The sequence below is a fragment of the Aspergillus ambiguus genome (assembly GCF_047715705.1).
Source record: "Aspergillus ambiguus strain CBS 117.58 unplaced genomic scaffold BDV59scaffold_2, whole genome shotgun sequence".
NCBI lineage: Eukaryota > Fungi > Ascomycota > Eurotiomycetes > Eurotiales > Aspergillaceae > Aspergillus > Aspergillus ambiguus.
Genome location: NW_027395515.1, coordinates 1,563,248 through 1,580,971, shown reverse-complemented (window position 1 = coordinate 1,580,971; position 17,724 = coordinate 1,563,248). Strand labels below are relative to the sequence as shown.

At 50.0% G+C, this 17,724-nt stretch overlaps 5 protein-coding genes across 5 annotated transcripts; 4 read left to right on the top strand and 1 right to left on the bottom strand.

The window, feature by feature from the left end:
* Positions 1-1,947: 1,947 nt before the first annotated feature.
* On the top strand, positions 1,948-2,598 carry BDV59DRAFT_198244 (uncharacterized protein; the record flags this gene model as incomplete). Its single annotated transcript, XM_073693121.1, has 1 exon — positions 1,948-2,598. One exon carries the CDS (start codon positions 1,948-1,950, stop codon positions 2,596-2,598), a length of 651 nt encoding a protein of 216 aa, XP_073552757.1.
* Positions 2,599-4,075: 1,477 nt separating this feature from the next.
* On the top strand, positions 4,076-5,479 carry BDV59DRAFT_169053 (SAP domain-containing protein). Its single transcript, XM_073688172.1, has one exon. It carries the CDS (start codon positions 4,306-4,308, stop codon positions 5,161-5,163), a length of 858 nt encoding a protein of 285 aa, XP_073552756.1. The 5' UTR covers positions 4,076-4,305; the 3' UTR covers positions 5,164-5,479.
* A 2,278-nt stretch (positions 5,480-7,757) lies between these two features.
* Positions 7,758-8,968, top strand: BDV59DRAFT_169051 (uncharacterized protein). Its single transcript, XM_073688171.1, has one exon. The coding sequence runs from the start codon at positions 8,464-8,466 to the stop codon at positions 8,959-8,961; it is 498 nt and encodes a 165-aa protein (XP_073552755.1). The 5' UTR covers positions 7,758-8,463; the 3' UTR covers positions 8,962-8,968.
* Positions 8,969-10,129: 1,161 nt separating this feature from the next.
* Positions 10,130-15,003, top strand: BDV59DRAFT_53389 (uncharacterized protein). Its single transcript, XM_073696567.1, has 2 exons — positions 10,130-13,965; positions 14,020-15,003. The coding sequence occupies exons 1-2, from the start codon at positions 10,260-10,262 to the stop codon at positions 14,880-14,882; spliced, it is 4,569 nt and encodes a 1,522-aa protein (XP_073552754.1). The 5' UTR covers positions 10,130-10,259; the 3' UTR covers positions 14,883-15,003.
* Positions 15,004-15,262: 259 nt separating this feature from the next.
* BDV59DRAFT_169048 (putative mitochondrial carrier protein) lies at positions 15,263-16,980 on the bottom strand. Its single transcript, XM_073688170.1, has 2 exons — positions 16,845-16,980; positions 15,263-16,781 (listed from the first exon to the last, which is right to left on the bottom strand). The coding sequence occupies exons 1-2, from the start codon at positions 16,878-16,880 to the stop codon at positions 15,393-15,395; spliced, it is 1,425 nt and encodes a 474-aa protein (XP_073552753.1). The 5' UTR covers positions 16,881-16,980; the 3' UTR covers positions 15,263-15,392.
* Positions 16,981-17,724: the final 744 nt, after the last annotated feature.

Here is a 17,724-nt window from a genome sequence, read left to right as displayed (position 1 = left end):
TCTGTGTGTGTCAATGAAATCGATGGCGTAAATGTCTAGTGAAGAAATTTGAGGGTTTTTATCAGACGATAGCCCGGTTCCGCCAATGTCGTGAGGTTTGTTGTCAACTGAGGTCGCTTGCACGTGATTTATAGACGCATGATTAGCTGGAGAAGTGAATATTAAAGCGAGAAAAAGCGTTAGATGAGGCCGATGTCCCCAAATATAGGAGATATGTGCATTAGATAGACAAATATAAGATACGCGAAGGAAGGTGGGCTGCCATCTGGGGTAATTTAATTGCAGGCACTGGAACTGCCTCATTGTACATCTAGCATCGTTACAGGCCATTTCCTCTCAACACCCAACAACATACGCCATCTTATTCGTATACCGCCTATAAGTTTCTTTGGATCCAGACTTCCTAAAAATACATCAACCCCCTGGCGCTCATACTCTCGATACCAATGCTCCTCAGTCGCCACCTCACAGCCGAAGGACTTTGTATTCTTCCCCTTAGATAACGACTGCGCCTCCTTCGCCTTGTTTGCCGCAACCTGCTTCTGACTTCTTTTGTTTGTGTTAGCTGGTCAATCTCAGGACTTTTGCAGTTTTTATTACAGCCCTGGAGAACAAGACATCACCATTGGTGTGCTGGTTCTCTCCCCTGGGTCGATTGTACATTGGGTGAAGTTGTGGCATCATTCAGGGTGGGGGTAGAGGCAGTCTTTCGGGCCTATGTATTGTGTCGCTATAATTTCCCAGGGAAACAGATGAAGGAAGGGTTTGTCTTGTTCTGTCAAGATGTGCGGATAGCAAAGGGAGGCCTAGAAAAAGTCCAAGCACGCCTTTCAACGCAGCCACTGTTGGATCCTATAGACCAGCTAACAATTGATATCACTATTTGGTAGGCTTGCGGCGACAGGTGGTCAGAGGACTGTCATTGCAATCATGTGGAAGGTTAGCCACTCCGAATCTTTTTTGGGTTGCGTAAAATTTCCCGGTAAGAGGGGGCCTGTCTTCGAGCGTTTCTTTGGAGTGGTCTTATACTGATACCATTTGAGTGTTAAGGTTTGTGAGTCCGGCGCCTAACATCGACTCGCCGTTGGTGGTATTTACTCAGTTCAAGGGGGTTAGAAATTATGATACACCGGTTTCCCACAACTAGATAAGTCATGCGCGAGGGGTATACCATGTGCCTTCGAGAGCATCTTCATCGTCTACGAAATACATTATGAAACAATCCTTTCCCTTGGAAGATAAGTAAATAGTCGGTGTTGGTTGTTGGCCCCAACTGCCTTTCCGTGGAAGACGACACGATGGATCAGGGCGGCTAATTATACTATTTTTGGTGTACATGAACAATACAACACAGACCCTTAGATTAACCCCTGTATTTTAGATACTCGTGACTATTTTGAGGGGGACTATTTGAATTTAGCCATTACTTTTGGTCGCCAGTGAAAACCGTGTTGCCCTAATGTCATACGCTCAATGCGGAGAAGATGCGTTTAAAACTGCCTGACACTCCCTCTTGCAGACCAACATCAAAGAAAGCATCCTTAAATAAGGGGTGGCGGAGTCCTTAAAAAAACCTCATCCTTCAGAAATCTAGAGGCTGGTCTCTGGGCGGACAGTCGAGGCACACATTCTCCTACTAGTCTTGAAGAACCGCCAAGGCTTACAAACCCATTCTATTTCAACTGTGGCTAGACCATGATGTTGGATCCCAAATTGTGGTACTGTTGGATAGGACTTTTGGGTCAAGCAAGTCAATGTGAGTGTATTCTCAGAATGTGCCTTGCTGGATTATTGATCGTGGTTCATGCCGCACAATTCCTAGTATAAAAACCACAACACTAACCCACTTGAAACTTCTTATTACCATCCGTTCTTAACACAATCCGGGTCTTATTCCCTTTACTCTACATATTCTCTAATTCAGTCCTCGCTTCCCAATTATCCATGATGTGTTCTAGCATATTACCTTTATTATTCTTCGCCGTCTTCTCTGCACATGCGATCCCTATCATCAAGGACAACGGACAGCTGATCAAAGCTTTTCTGGATATCTCCGAAGGGCTTGACAATTTTCAGATGACCAACTGCCCTCTAGAAAATGTGGCCTTGCCCCTCAACAATACCGAACCACAGCTGCCTCACCCCTCCAACGGGCTCACTCTCAAGTACGTGGCGATTGGCCGCGGAACACAGAACTACAGCTGCACAAGTGGAAATGATGGGGCGGCTCCTATAGCCGTGGGTGCTGTTGCTACTATTTTCGACTCCTCTTGTCTCGCCCAGGAAATGCCGGAGATACTCCATGGTCTACCACCCGTGGTGTCTGACACTCCTTCTACCACAGTCGATTTCTTGGCCCTCCTTGCGAACCGTATCTTCCCGGTGTCGGATAAAGGTCTCTTTCTGGGTGAGCACTATTTTACAAATGCTGGTATACCATTCTTTGATTTCAGACTCGGGGGGCACCATGATTGGATTATAGCAAATAAGACGAGCAGCGTTGCCGCTCCTCGAGAGGAGGATGTTTCATGGCTGAAACTTAATGCCATCGGTGGGAAGGGGATCAAGGTGAGACCAACAAGTGACAGCCGTCAATGAGCAAGGTTAACAAGTGTGTCTTCGTGTAGGAAGTATATCGTGTTCACACAGCTGGAGGACAACTTACAACCACTTGTAAAGGACAGGGCAAACAGTTCCAGGTGGAATACGCAGCGGAGTATTGGTTCTACGGATAATTTATCAGAGCATGGACTTTGATTTTTTGCTTTATAACCAGGTCTTGCTATTGTGTTCTTGTCCATAGTTTTGTTTATATTTCTGTCTGCCAGTGAGCTCTATTTCAGGTGACTGCAAGGATCGAAAGCACCTTCGCTTTTTAGTATAATTCTAAGTATTGTATTTATTTCTCTAGTATATCTCATTTCATGTCTATGTATGAGAAGATATAGTAGTATATATAGTAGCATAATACGTATAGAAGCATCGGCTGAAATCCATGTAGGGATGTTTATTGTCTATTTGCTCGCAGCTTTAGAAGCCTGCAGGCCTGCGCTGTTTCCCGTCTGCCGACTGGAATTGCTATACTGGTAATCTCTAATAGTATTCTACTAGGCCTAACATTGCTACCTATCCGCGCTTGGATCATCATCCAATTGGGCGCTTCCATACTATTGTTGCTGAAGGATGATGTGCTCGACCGCCAGGCATTTGGAGGGCTCTTGTCAGTAAAATTATGGACCGATTGATGCATCCTCATGGAATTGATTACTTATTTACATGCCGATATGATTGCTTTGTCGTTCATTTAACTGGATTATGACGCTGTGATCGATCCATCTATGACTGCGGTCATTATATCCGTTGACCGGGATTGATGACGGCCGAGTTCTCACTCACTTTCTGGTTTTCAGAAAATTATATAGAAACCATACATAATTCACGAATAAATGGAAGCTAAAGCTTGAAAGTGATGGAAAAGTCAATCGACTACTGGCTGGGAGTTTGCCGCAGTGCATGCATCGCCGCTAGTCGCCACAGCCACAGCATGCGTGCCATGTCATCGAGCTCCCCACAGGCTCCCCGTATTTCAGCTCTCAAGTGCTCGGCAAATCCGATAGGTTCCAAACAAATCGCCAGGGCCATTATTTTGATAATCGATTCTGCCTTGGATGATGGTGTTGAACAAGATTCGGCCACGTACTATTGTAGTCCAGACGGGGCCATTATAATAACAGGCCAGTTGAGTAAAACTGTACTTCGTGATATAGATAATAAATAAATGAAATTCTCAAATTGCAGTTGTCAAAGAATAATAAATGCATTTTTAGTGGCTCATTGTTCCCAAAAAACGATATTGTCAAATTATATCGACAGAATAATTGGCACAAGACAAAATCAACCGCCGTTTATGACATATACTTCTCTACTACACAAAAACCATCTAAGAAAAGCACAGATCGTTCGGCAATTCATTATCAGACCATTGTTTGTTCGTAGTAATGACCAAGTCACATGATACAAGTGACTAATATACCCGATGAGGAAACACCCGGACTGCACGCCCGTCGCGACAGCGCGTCAATCATCTTATCATCTTCACGTTATTAACACACCCACTCTACAATCCCTACAACACCCATATTGCTCGCTTTTATTTCGGATGGTACCCGCATGACAGCGTAAACAAGGCGATCTTCTTTATAACCCGACCACCAGAACCGGCCGCATCCGCCCCTAGCCTCCGTCATCACATCGTCTCCCGTCCGACAAAGAACTCTACGAACCATCTCGCTCGCACCGCTCAACATGGCCACCGATTACAGCAAGAAGACCAATGCGGAGCTGGTCGAGATTCTCAAAGCTCGCTCCCTCCCCCACACCGGCAAGAAGGCGGAAATGGTCGCGCGTCTGCAGGAGGCCGATAACAAAGCCAAGTCTGATGCTCCAGCGGCGCCGGCCACAAAGACCGATAACGCGGAGGACGTGATTGACTGGGAGGACGACGATGTGCCCGCCGCTGAGACCGTGACCGCGAAGGCTCCGGCCGGAACCACTGCTCCTGCGACTACGACCGATGCGAAGGCGGCGACAGCCCCTGCCACACAACAAGAGCCCAACGCTGCCGCTGCAGATGAATCGAAGACTGAGTCTCAAACTGCCGTTGCCCCTCAGGAATCAACTGAGGGCACTGCAACCGTCTCGACGGAGGAGCAGAAGCCAGCCCCGAACTACGCGATGGGTCTGCCCATCACCGAGATGGAGGAGGAACTAAAGAAGCGCAAGGCACGCGCGGAGAAATTTGGCATTACGGACGAGTCCAAGGCCGCTATTGAGGAGGCGGAGAGAAAGCTCGAGCGGGCCAAGCGCTTCGGGGCTGGCGCGGAGGAGAAGCCTGAGGTTGGTGTGGGCCGACTGGATGAGGCTCTTTCTACCGAGAAACCTCGCAAGCGGGGCCGGGATAATGACCAGGGCGGACGCGGAGGGAAGAGACGCGACATTGGCGGTCGTAATCGGTTCCAGCGTCGGGGCCGTGGCGGCAACCAGAATGGCAGAGGCCAAGGACAGCAAGGAAGCAATGGCAACTCCAACAACCACAGCGGATTAAGTGAAAAGGACCGTCTTGCCATGGAGGCCCGGAAGAAGCGTTTCGGAACGGCTGCATAATCTAGCCCGAGGGTTACTGATACCATATGGTGCATTTCATTACATTTTCCTCAATATGATCTCCCGACCTTCGTTCTCTTACCATCCGTTTTATTTTTATTTATTTATTTATTTTTTTCTCTTGAGACTTATTCCATTTATGGTACGTGGCGTTTTGGGAAGGGTTATGGCAAGCTGTCAGGCGGGATCTCTTTGTACTCTAGGAAGAAATTAGATATGGGAGCAGAGCCGTTGCTTGTAAGCGTTTTTTATGACGGGTCCTCTGCCGTAGGTATCGCCGACATATCAATGGATCACTAGATTACGCAATTCTTCAAGTGACAGCGAAACTGATACTTGCTGAAATCAACCACTCTTTACAGACTCGCTTCATCATTTATGCCGCAAAAGACCATACACCCATAACTTATTGTGGCTGATCGTCTCTGGCAACCACGTGGTGAGTGGCCAATCAGAAGGCATGGCTAGAACTATACAGGCAACTTCCTTCGTCTTGTTGTATCGGTTGGAAATAAGAAGGAGCGTTGTAGAACTAGTCCCTGTGTCTTCGAGCTTTCCGAGCACTTGGAGGAAGTGATTGGTGTATATCACTACAAGGATAAAGTAAGCCGGAAAAAAAAAACTTGCGTAGAGTTCCTTCACGTCAGCTTTGGGCAACAAACAAATACGAGCAACGCCGTGCACGCAGTCATAGTTGTGGAAAGCAGCACTAGCAAGCCCCAAAAGTCCGTACAAGTAGAGGAATTACTCGTGTTGTCTAGAAGCTCCCAGACTCGGAAAGGTGGGTTACCGGCAGTTCGTGAAGGTGATCGGCATTTCGAATACTGGCACATCCATTACCCACGGGTCTTCTTCACCGAAATGAATGCTGTGACAGATTGTCGTCACTAAGTAAATCAACGCTTTCATCTCTATATCTTGAAGGCAGGTTTAGTCACTAATTGTTCTACTCCTAGAGTGATCGAACGAAGGTAATTGATTCATATTCAGCTATTATGCTTCCACATTCTCGTATTATAAAAGGGAGCTCCCTTCCTCCACTAGACTCTATTATCTATACTATCTATACTATCCAAATTTGGAGTTATAGATACTAATCTACGCCATCGACTATCGAGAAGATGAGCTCCCTTCCGGACAGACCCCTGGTTTGTCTACGGGCAGACGTGGTCTGATGGGCTGCTTCGTACATACACAACGTGATCATCGTCTCTTAACCCTTCCGGAGTTCCTTGTATAATTGAATCGGGACAGAGTTCATGCACATTAGACTAGTGGAAGACTCTCTGGTAGACGTGGTGGCGATGGCCAGAAGAACCGTGCGCCTGGCAAACCGCAGGGGTCTGGCCGCAAAAGAAATGGCAAGAAGTGGAACCGTGCCGTATCTGTAGCAGTACGAAGACCACAACTGAAGAGCACAACGTGACAATCTGTGAGTCGACTGTTGATCTACTTGCGAGTGTCACTTAGGAATCTAGGCTGTAAGACTATCTGAGTAGGCTAACAAGATGATAGTTAAGGATGTACCCGAAGCACCATAGATTGAACTAACTCAGGCACCAGCTGGAAAGATGAGGTCTACTTCGTGGGGTATTCCGGACCTAAGACTCCGTCAGGCGATGGCGCAGATCCATGGACCGTTCTCCCTGGATACCTATTAGACCGAGAGCGTCCGGAGACTCCTCATCGACATTGAGAACGGCGTTTCACCCAGCCCAACCGCCTCGCGATCATCGAACTGCCTTTGCCAGAATGGCCGCTTAACCAAGGCCTCAAGACTAAGCTGCAGCTGATCACGGACGACTTCCGCGAGCTTGGAGAAACTATCAACGACAATCGTCCACACCAAGAAGTGATTAGGAACGACGGTGACGGCGATTCGTCGGATTCGGATTCATCTAACGACGAAAATACCTCCTACATCGCCTGTGCGCCATCGTGCCCATCGGCCTTGTCTTCGTCCCACAACTTAGACGTCAGAAGCAGCGGCAGCCACAGCAAGTGATCGGAGAGCTCCCAGCTCCGGCCATGCAGGCACCGCCCCTGAGGGCCCTTAGCTAGACTAGTAGCTTCTGAATTAATAATTCATCATCTGCAGCCTCCCATCAGCTTTTGCTTGTTCCTCAGTGATTCAGATCTCGCAATGTTCGGGATTCTCTCGTTGCTACTGTTGGCCTTCAGGAATTGTATTCCCGCACCCTCGAGGTCACTTTCGCCGCGCTGCTGGTGCCCAGGCCTTTTGATCGGGCCTCCACCGATGAACTCGCGCATCGACGTGGTGTTGGAGTCTAGTAGCTGTGATGGGGGAGATTAAGACAACTTCACTTATTACTGCTTCAGGTAGTCAGCGTTAGTAGGTATAATAACCATATATGCATAGGTATGCAAGGTCTGGCCATTGCCCTAGTCAATAAGCCGAGGCCTTTCGGTGTCATGGTAAAGGACTTCCACACCTTTCTGGGTGAATTGACAATCAAGACGTAACCGCTGAGACGATACTATGCTTCAATTGATAAATCCATCATTGGGTTGTGATAGTCCAATCAAACTTTATTTCTAAACATAGGGGCTACTAATTTCGTAAGAAAATTCTGCAGGATAAATTTTCCGTATGATCGTCCGGGGCAAAGAAGACCTAAGACGACGATCGCGTGAGTCAGAAAGGTTGTACGGAGCACCTCGTCAGCTGAAAACTACGCCGGTTCCTGCAGCCCGTTTCTCCCATTCCCTCGATTGTATCTGATCGGCATGCGCGGACTGAAGTAATGCATTTCTATTGTAGAATTTCCTCTCATTACTCCTCGTGTCCACAGGTGATACCTTCGTATCCCTCGCGTGGAATCCCGCAGTAACAAGCGAGCTCATCGTGTTGGTGACATCCCATAAGCCAACAAAAGAATGCCAGTTAATGTCTATTGGTGTGATTAGGGCTAGGCTAAACCACCAGTGGGAATCGATCAGATACACCTCTCCTTTCCCTCGAAGCAAGATGGACCGGCACAGAAGCAGGGGTTCTTTGCACTTCGACTCAGAAGGCTGGGTTTACCGCCGTCCCCACCGGGATTCTTGGTATCACAGGGCCTTTGCATCTTCCGGCGAATCTGCTTGTCTAGACTACTGTTCATTAATTGTGCTAAGCCGGGCGGAGAGGATCCCAGGATGCCCCGCGCTTAGCCGTCAAACTTGACTTTGGTCAATCATGGTCGTTTATAGCTGGTTTGTGTGTTTTCTTAGCGGCGGATCCGAGACCCACGGCTCAGCGACTCCACCTGCTTGGAAAAGGCTGAACCAAGATACCAAATGGGGGATTTTCTGGGAGACCCACGTTTCGCCGGTTTGACGAAGAATTTAGGTCTTGGATGCGAATGGCTTCTGGGGCATCGTGACTGGTTGACGGGGGTCGCATTTCCCCTCATTCCATCACGGTCTCAGTTTGAGATAGTGGGTCATTGCCGTTCAATGATACTGGAGGTCACTAAGGTACATGATGGAATGAGAGGGCCGGGGCGAACCTTCGGCTGTACCAGACAACGAGGAAGTTTGGATAGAGTGATGACCATATGTCCGGACTTGTATAGACCTGATTGTATGATAGACGCCCTGCTCCGAACCACCAGGCAATCGCTAGTCTTATGTAATATCGACGATGCAGTAAGAAACCAGCAGTGTACGAGGCGGCTCGTGTTGACCGAGACGAACCGTCCGTTGAATGAAGCAGGCGAGATCGACGAGTCTGTCGGACTCACCGGACCAACCGATGGACACGAGTCCAGTGACCACCACCTGACCTGTCGCTAAATCAAATCACCTCCTGCAGTAAAATAAAACCTCCAACACACAGACCACAGAGAGTCCCGACCCATCGGCGCTAGCTTTTCCTTCTCCTATGCCAGATCCTATGCTGGACAGGGAGATCGATCCATATCGTCCTCCAATTTGTCGCCAGGGTCCGATTGCGCAGTCGACGGTCTTCCCGCCATCGCACGCCACTCCATCCCGTGTCAACCTGTCAGTTCTCCCGGCTGACTGTACGGCTCATGGCGAACAAACCAACTCCGGGGAGGACTCCAGTCCGAGACAATCGTGGCCTGTCTAGTGTCGCGCACGATCACCTTCGCTACGAACGAGCTAACTTGTGGCCCCATCCCAGTGCGCCCTTGGCTGTTCCAGAGATCCGCATTACTCGATGGGACTGATAACGAGCGAAACAAAATCACAGCTCTAGCACAAATGATCTTCGTGGTCACATAAATCCTCGAATACGGAGCCGGTGTCGATCTCATCGAACAACACCAGGATTTCTCGCTGCAGTCTTTCGATGGGTCGTTTACCTGCGAATAGGCATCTCGCTTCCCCACTGTTGGGTTTAGCGCTGGGGCTACCCTTGGCCTTCAAAAAGTCCAGATCTATCCCGGTCTCAGACTCATCAAGAAGGAAAAGTCTTTCGTTATTTCTTAATCATCGCCTGTCTCTACACAGCTGGTCTATGTAGAGATTTTTTTTTCCTATGTCATTTTTTATGCGTCCGCTCTAGGTTATTTTCTCTGACGTGGTCGTGCAGGCTCAGCTCGACTGTGTGCGTTTTAGCCACTCCATCCATACTGTGGCGGAGTCAATGCGTCTGCCGTCTGGCTTGCCCAAGTACATCACCCGTTTTTTGACAGGCAAAGACCCATTTAAACTTATGTCTACCTGACAGCTCATTACATCACTGGCTGTGCAAAATAGAGAAAAGCTGCTTTTTCGCGTCCCGACGGTCACTCCGACTTAATTTTGTTGGTTTTACTACAATATATTTCCCTCTGGTTGCCGCTCGAGCACAATACCGGTCTGTTGCTCACACGTCCTGTCCTATACTTTATCCCACTTCTCTTTGGTATCTCTTAGATATGCATACTCTTGTCTTGGGGTGGTAAGACACTGATCTCACCTCCCCCTTCTACTAGGAGCAATTCTAGTAACACTCATCAGAAAATTCTTGATCCACACCGAAGCGCGTCCTCCAGACGGAATGATTTTGCCTCCGTGTTGTTTGTTTGCCATCGCTGTACCATTGGTCCACGGACTACCCTCGGCAACTGGACTCAGGTAACACCATGTCGTCGTACAATTCTGATGGCGGTCGAATACCCCGGTTCAGGGATGTTGCATCCCAGTCTCGAAACGTATCATCATCTTCCATAAGGAGCACATCAGCGAAGCCACCCGGGCCTGCTACATCGCCGTCAATGAGGTCTCAAATTGCGAGACCAATCAACCCACCGACCAGATACAGCAGAGCTTCATCCTTTTCCGAGGCCGAGGAGAACCGCCCCATTGGATTCCAATCCAATCCTTCCTCTTTACCACTCGCTCAAGCTCTTCATCCCCTGCTGCCGCCGCGCGCGACTACGCATCCCCTGCCCACGTCTTCATCTCCCCTTCCGATTCCTGCCTTAACGTCCGAACACCACGTGCAGCAAGTTCCATATACGGAGACATCTCCGATTATTGGAGGTGCAGTGCAACATAATCCTGTCCAGAGCCGGCCAAGGAACGTTCTTCGGAGGAAAGCCCCAACAATTGGACAGCATATTGCCAATAACATCTCCATGGAAGAGCCGGTCAGACCAGAGCGACTAAATGTGATAATCCCAGCGAGGTCTCAGCCAGCTGCAATTACAATGGCGCCTTCCCAAGCCATCAAAAGCTCGACTCAACTGAATGAGCCGAACGCCGATACTGATATTGAGCCCCAGATGGCCGAAGATAAACGACCAGAACAGGTCCTCCAAGGTCCAAGAGAACTGGCAAGTCTGCGGACGACGCTGAATACACATAATTTGCCTCCTCCCACGCCGGTCTTTCACTCCGCAAGCAGTCCCTCCACGAGATATTCTGAGTCACCTGGTGTCTGGAGTAGGACATCGACTCCAACCTCCTTGTCCTCCTATTCTCCCGGGATCGTTCAGCCGGTTAAGAGTATACCTCGTCTGCGTCAACCCAGCCCTTCACAGAGCAGACTTCCGGTCTTTTCGCCTCGTGTACAGGAATCACCTCAAAGCCAAGCCAGCGCTGCAAAGTACAACACGCCTGATCCGTCTAAGGATACAGGGTTAATTCAGTCACCAGGTAGAGGGCAATCGCAAGAACCAGGAACCAAAGCCAGTGTTTCTAGGCTCCCTGGCGCCGCAACCAAAGATATGCAACCCAGGCCGGCGGCGAAGTCTAACCTTCCGAAGAGGGCAAACTTTAGCACTGAGAAGGAGAGTGCGAATGAAAAAGGCAGTTATATTCATTCGCTACCAGCGCCCACAAGGGGAAGCACGCACAGAAGACCTAGCTACGATCGTGCACTGCCTCCCCTACGGCCAAGCAGAGAGGGAACCCATCGGTTAGTGTTGGAACCATCCCCCGTGGTTCACAGTAGCCTGTCTCCAGGCACAGTGACCAACCATAAACGTCGGGGCTCTGCGGGGAGCTCCTCAGCTGGAGACAGGCCAAATCTATTATCTGATCGGTCTGCAGCGGCTTCGGTCGATTCACTGCAGTCCAGAAGTCCTTCGCGCGCCCCAGCATACAAGCAAGGATCGCCAGGGCTACCACGCAAGTCGCCGCGAACACTGACGAAAGAACCAAAGATACCACGAGAGCCGCCTAGTCCGTCAAAGTCGCGCCGCTTTGGCTTTTTTGGTAAGAAGTCAAGGTCTGATCTCAACGCCCAAAGTCCGGAGGAGACTCGTGCTGTTCGCAGAGGACCAGCTGCAGGCACAGGCCATGAAGGCTATGGGAGGTATGCCCAGCGTGGACGAAAGTCAAGTGTTGGTAGTAGTGGTAGCACTACGAGGGCACGGTCTACCAGCACCACCAGAAGTGTGCCCAAATCGACCTCCAGCAAGGGAAGTGCCAGGGGCCGACCAGATGCAGACCTTGACGATTTCCTTCTTGATCGGCTTGAACCTGTTGTGATTCATGGTGGAGGTATGGAAGGCGCAACATTGATGCGAACACAGAGCGAACAAAGTTCAGGCGGGGTTAGCACTGGATCAACATCAAATATTGCCCTATACCCTACCACAACCCAGTCTACCGGATATTCGACTGAGTCATTGGCGACTAACTCTGGGGCTGTGAGCGAGAGCGGGAAGAATTACCGGCCAGTAGTCAAAAACTCTCCGGTACCACCAGAGCATTCGGCTATTGTATCTCCACCTACATCTCGGGTCGATCAGGCTGGCAGCTCATATCCAACTTCCCAAAGAACACTCCAACAGCAGGAGCCCAATATAAGTGCGAAAAAAGATCAAACTTCGGCTGGACCTCGGCGCCTGAATCCGAAGCAACCCAGCCAGTCCAAATCTCACCAGAAGAAATTATCAAGGAAAGGGCTAGGCTTGAAATGGCCCTTTTTCCAGCGAGATCCTGGAACCGAACCCCGTCAACCGGAGCCTGCAATATCCGCCCCCCAGCTGCAAGTTACAGTATCTCCTGTGGCAATCCGTCGTCAAGTTGCGCATTACGCGCTCGTAGATGCTGACTCTGACCCCCTGGAAGACATTATCCATCACGTTGAAGAATCACCGCCTACTGACATCGAAGACCACATAAGCTCCGCAGTCGAGGTTCCTGCCGCTTTAAAGATACGGAAAGGCAGCGACTCAATTTTGCTTCCCTCGCCTCCTAAATTATACGGCGAATGGTTTGGAGGGCCTTCTTCTCCAAAAGTGTACTTCAACAGAGAACATCCTCCTGCTACTACTACTCAGAACACGACTGATGAGGGCCGTCCAACGAGACTGGCATCAGTGGGTAGAATTCCCAGAGTTGTATCTAGAAGAGAGCGAAAGCATATCCCCGCATGCCAATCGTTCTCTAGACCTTTCAGTACTTCTGAAACGCCTTCGCTGCCGGCTCCTGTGAAGGAAAAGGACCATGGGTTCTCCCCAACAAATGTTGCGGATTCCGATCAACATAGACGTGGGTTCGACCTCACTCAGCCGTTTGGAAATCCGATGGATAGAACTGTCTTGGATATGATCACTGGTCCATATGCGAAATATGAATTCTTGACTTTCTCCCCCGGAACGGATTCTATGCCGTCTTCCAGTGGTTCTGAAAATATGGCAGCCGTCACTGCCGTCATTCCCAACCCTGACTCTGCATTGAATGAAGATGAGGTGTGGGGCGAATACGATGATCTGATTGACCATGTTCTCTCCCGGGAACGAACGAGACCAATTTCTCCTATTGAGACGGCTGAAAACGAGAAGTTTGAGATGGCTACGATGGCTAGTCGAGCACTCCAAGCTGAACTCAATGGCAATGGAAGTAAACAGACTGCTCCTGCAGTACCTGAACAACCTACTGTGGCTTTGACCCCCGCGTCCCCTTGCTCCAGCAACGGATCAGTTCATCTTCGCCGGTCTAGAATTGTCTCAGCCCTACATTCATCCATCGCCCCGTCTACTCAGCCTTCATACAGCGATATTATTGCAAGTTATCGGGACAGTTACGATGGCTGTGACACTTCTGAAAGGGCTCAACAAAGAAATACCGCGGCCGTTGCCTCTCCTGAACCCAAAGCCACATTCCTCCGCTCGCCGTCCTTGAATCCATCTCCCAGTGTCGAGACCTGCAGACAACGAAATACGATCCTCTTCGACATTGCCGAGCGCGACCGCGAGGGACCAACAGCGCAGACAAATATCCGATCGGGATCACTTATGACAAGTCGTTGGCTATCTTTTGGAAGGGTCCTTTTCAGCCCGGCCCATAACCGTGTCAAGGACGGCGGAGATCGAGAACGCATACTCGTCATTGATGGTCTGGGTAACGATGACTGGTCTTTTTATTGTTCTCTAACATACCCGAATGCAGAGGTGTATGCCCTAGATGATGGACCAGCTCCAACTGGTCCAAAGCATCCGGCTGCCTGGATGCCTCCGTCAAATCACCATATAATCCACCACGCCAGCCTAGAAGCCAAGCTGCCGTTCCCAAGAGGATATTTCACCGTCACTGTGCTGCGTTTTCCTGCTGCTTCCTCCGAGGCTGTCCAGGCCAACGTCATATCAGAATGCAAGCGAGTGTTGCGGCCTGGTGGCTATATGGAGATGAGTGTCCTCGATCTCGACATGGTCAACATGGGAATTCGCACCAGAAAGGCCGTCCGCCAATTGAAGGAGCGGACGTATCTTTCCGACGCCAATATCAGTCTCAAGCCGACCACCGACAGCGTCCAGAGATTACTAGGACGGTACGGTTTCGACAACCTGCGCAGATGTATGGTGCGAATCCCCGTTGCGGGCATGATCGTGCGAACGTCGGCATCTTCGTCGTCCACAGTGTCATCTGCCAATCAGTCGTCAACCTTAGCTGCCACAACAGCTACTCCATTGACAAACTTCTCAGTTGCATCTACAGCCTCCATTCCAGCCCCATCAAAGGCACACGAAAAATCCTCCTCAAATGACACAGACCTTTCCCTGGGCGACCTACTCTCGGATCCATCTCCATCCCCGTCAAACGACGAGTCTATCCGGAAGATAGTCGCCAAAGTCGGTCGTTGGTGGTATACGCGATGTTACGAAATTCCAGTGCTCCCAAACGGCGACGCAGATCTTAGCATCTGGGCAGACAAGAAGATAATTCGGGAATGTCAACAACGTGGAACTGGATTCCGATTCTTGATTGCTTACGCGCAGAAACCGAGCGAGAAGCGACGGACTGCGAGCGTTTGAACTTCATCCTTTTTATGACTATCGACTACGCCCTTAAAATGACATTTCATGATGATGATATTGATGATTTATGAAATGCTACCCTTTCCTCTTAATTAATGGCGCACCGAGAATCTCACTCATGATATTTTGTTTTGGCGATGAAGCAGATTGTTTAATTCGTTGCAGCACATACCCACGTTTTCGCGTGTTATTTCTCCCCTGTAAGGTGGTTACCTACATTTGGGTCTTCTCTTGTCTATTACCATGAAGCCGGACTTTGATGGATGGATATACTATAATATAGATGGGCTATCCAGAATAATATCTTTATTCGACATACGTTCTTAACCAGGAATGGTCTTTTACAAAGGAAAGGAGAAGACTAAACGTATTCAGTTAGCTCTTATGCAGTTTTCAGCAATGGTAAGATATTTAGAAGCTATGCTAGAGTCGGAGCTTGAATATCAAAGACAGCACATAATAAATGAAAGCATGCCATAATCTATTAAACTACACATAAACATCTCATCACTCCTCCCCATGCTGGTCCTTTTCCCAGAACCAATTATACATATTCCTCCAGTCATTCGAATCATCCTCCACATAGTCATGTACCATCTCCGCCGTCTCATAGTGCGCCGCAACGGGGCTAGTGGTTGACGAAGTCATATCCACCGCGGCATTTCCTACAGTTTGATGCAAGGCTTCCCCGGCCTCGTCCCTAGCTTTTTCTGCTAGATCCCGGGCGCCCTCGCGCGCAGCTTCAGCCCACTCTTCCGCCTGCTCGCGGGCACGTTCGACGAGTTCATCCGGAGTGGGATATCTCCGCAACACAATGAGTAGGAGATAATAACTCTGCACGATTGCCGAGTACACGGCGTCTTTGGCCAGCATTGTAGTTCCGTGCGAGAAGAAACCCTTGAGGACCTCGCCCGGCAGTCCGGCATACAGCGCAGAGACACCCTCCGTGCGGGCAATGGAGACAACATTCGAGATAATGGACGGCGTCAGGGAAAGACCATCGTCATCTTCCTTCTCTTTACCATCGTTGCTGTCAGCCTTCTCACTGGAGCCTGTCACCTGGGACCGGGTCTTCGCCATCGAGAACGGATACGTCACCGTGGACGCGGCCGACTTGCTGAGGGCGGCAAGGAGGAACGTCAGAGCCGGCGATGGGCGCGAGCGCCTCTCCCGCGGAAGCAGCGCATACTTCAGAAATCCATTGAGGAAGAAAGTCAAGGACGGGTTGAGCGTGAGGATAAGCGAAGCCGAATACCCCGACCAGAATCCACGGACGCCCTTCTCCGCGCGGATCTGGGCCGCAATCTCCCGCGTACTCGCGGACGACCGGGAGGTCTGCTTGCGCGCGACGATATTGGCCAGTGGGGTGGTGAAGAGTTTGGCAAACGCACCGGCCAGGACACCGATGGCGAGCTCGTCCAGGATCGGCAGGACGAGGTGTTTATTGCGGCGCGTGGCGCCAAAGCGGGCGCGGATTCGCCGTTGGCGGAAGGCTTCGTAGGCCAGGAAGAACAGGAAGGAGTCGGCGACGGTCTTTGCGGTATCCTGGGCGAGACCGGTGTAGAAGCTCCCGATGCCTTCTTCGGCGTAGATCTTTCGAGCGGCATCGAGTACGTTGGCGTAGACTTCTGCCTCGTCGGTTTGGGAATCGGTTTTTCTCTCATTCTCGTCTTTTGAGGAGTTGGGTTTCCTAGTGCCGCTGCCATTCCGTTTCTGAGTCTGTAGTCGGGCGATGATCAGACTTAACGGGTATGTGGCGACGTTGGAGATGGCTGCGCCGACGGCCCCGGCGACGGCATTTCCGATAGCAGGGAGGGCTGGACCCCGGAGAGCCGCGGTCTTCCAGTCGTCTTTTGGCGGGGTTTCCTCGTAACGATGGTATAGGGAGTATGAGTCCTGTGGGAGAAGTGTGAGGAGGATTCTAGTCTAGGTGTAGATGGACACACGAGCATGACGTACCAGCTCCGTATTGTACTGCACTTTGTATTCCGACATCGTATCACTGCCTCACTGTGGATGTAGGGTCTCCGGTTTGGCCCTAAGAGAGCCGTTCAAGGATGTCGAAGGGTTAAATGGGTCGTGCGACTGCTGGGCTGGCCGAGGTAGAAAGTAGAAAGCAGGGCTGGAACGATAACGTCATCGTCACGATGTGGCCCGTGCACAACGGTCGAGCATGTGATGGGCAGAGTTTAGGGCCTACGTACGTTCTCCGTACCTGGATATGGGACTTTCTGCTTTTAACCAATTAGCGCCTATAGCTGGAATAGTAATGATGCTTGCGGCTGTACTTAATTCGCATGGGTAGGCTGAAAACTGCGGATAGTTGCAGTGGCATTAAGGACAGCTATAAGAGGATGGAGGAAGGCTACGGGATGACGAATGAATTCCCGATTCCTTTAGGTGGTAATACTTCTTCAGCTAGCCACTCGAATCTAGAGGGCCCTGATGTGGTCCAGTACAATGCTGCCAGCCCATACTGAGAGGCACATAAGGGACCCAACATACACAAGTTACTTACGACAATTCATTCTACGAAGGAAGCATCTACATCAACTTCACAAGGTCACAGCCGTTGATCAACCAGCATTCGAACATTGAATCTTCAGAAAAGCCGGTCATCTAGCCCTAGACCAGTTCGGTAACCCATCGAATAGCATTCCAGTCCATTGAAGATTCAAAAATAAACGAAACCTAACCATTCCGAACCCCATTACCCGAGTGAAAGAAGCAAGAACAACGCACGTTTATTTCATAAACCGCAAAGAAAGCCACCCCACGCCATATCCGGCGCCCAACGGATCCTCCCCACCGTCACCGACACGTGCTGTGTATGACGATA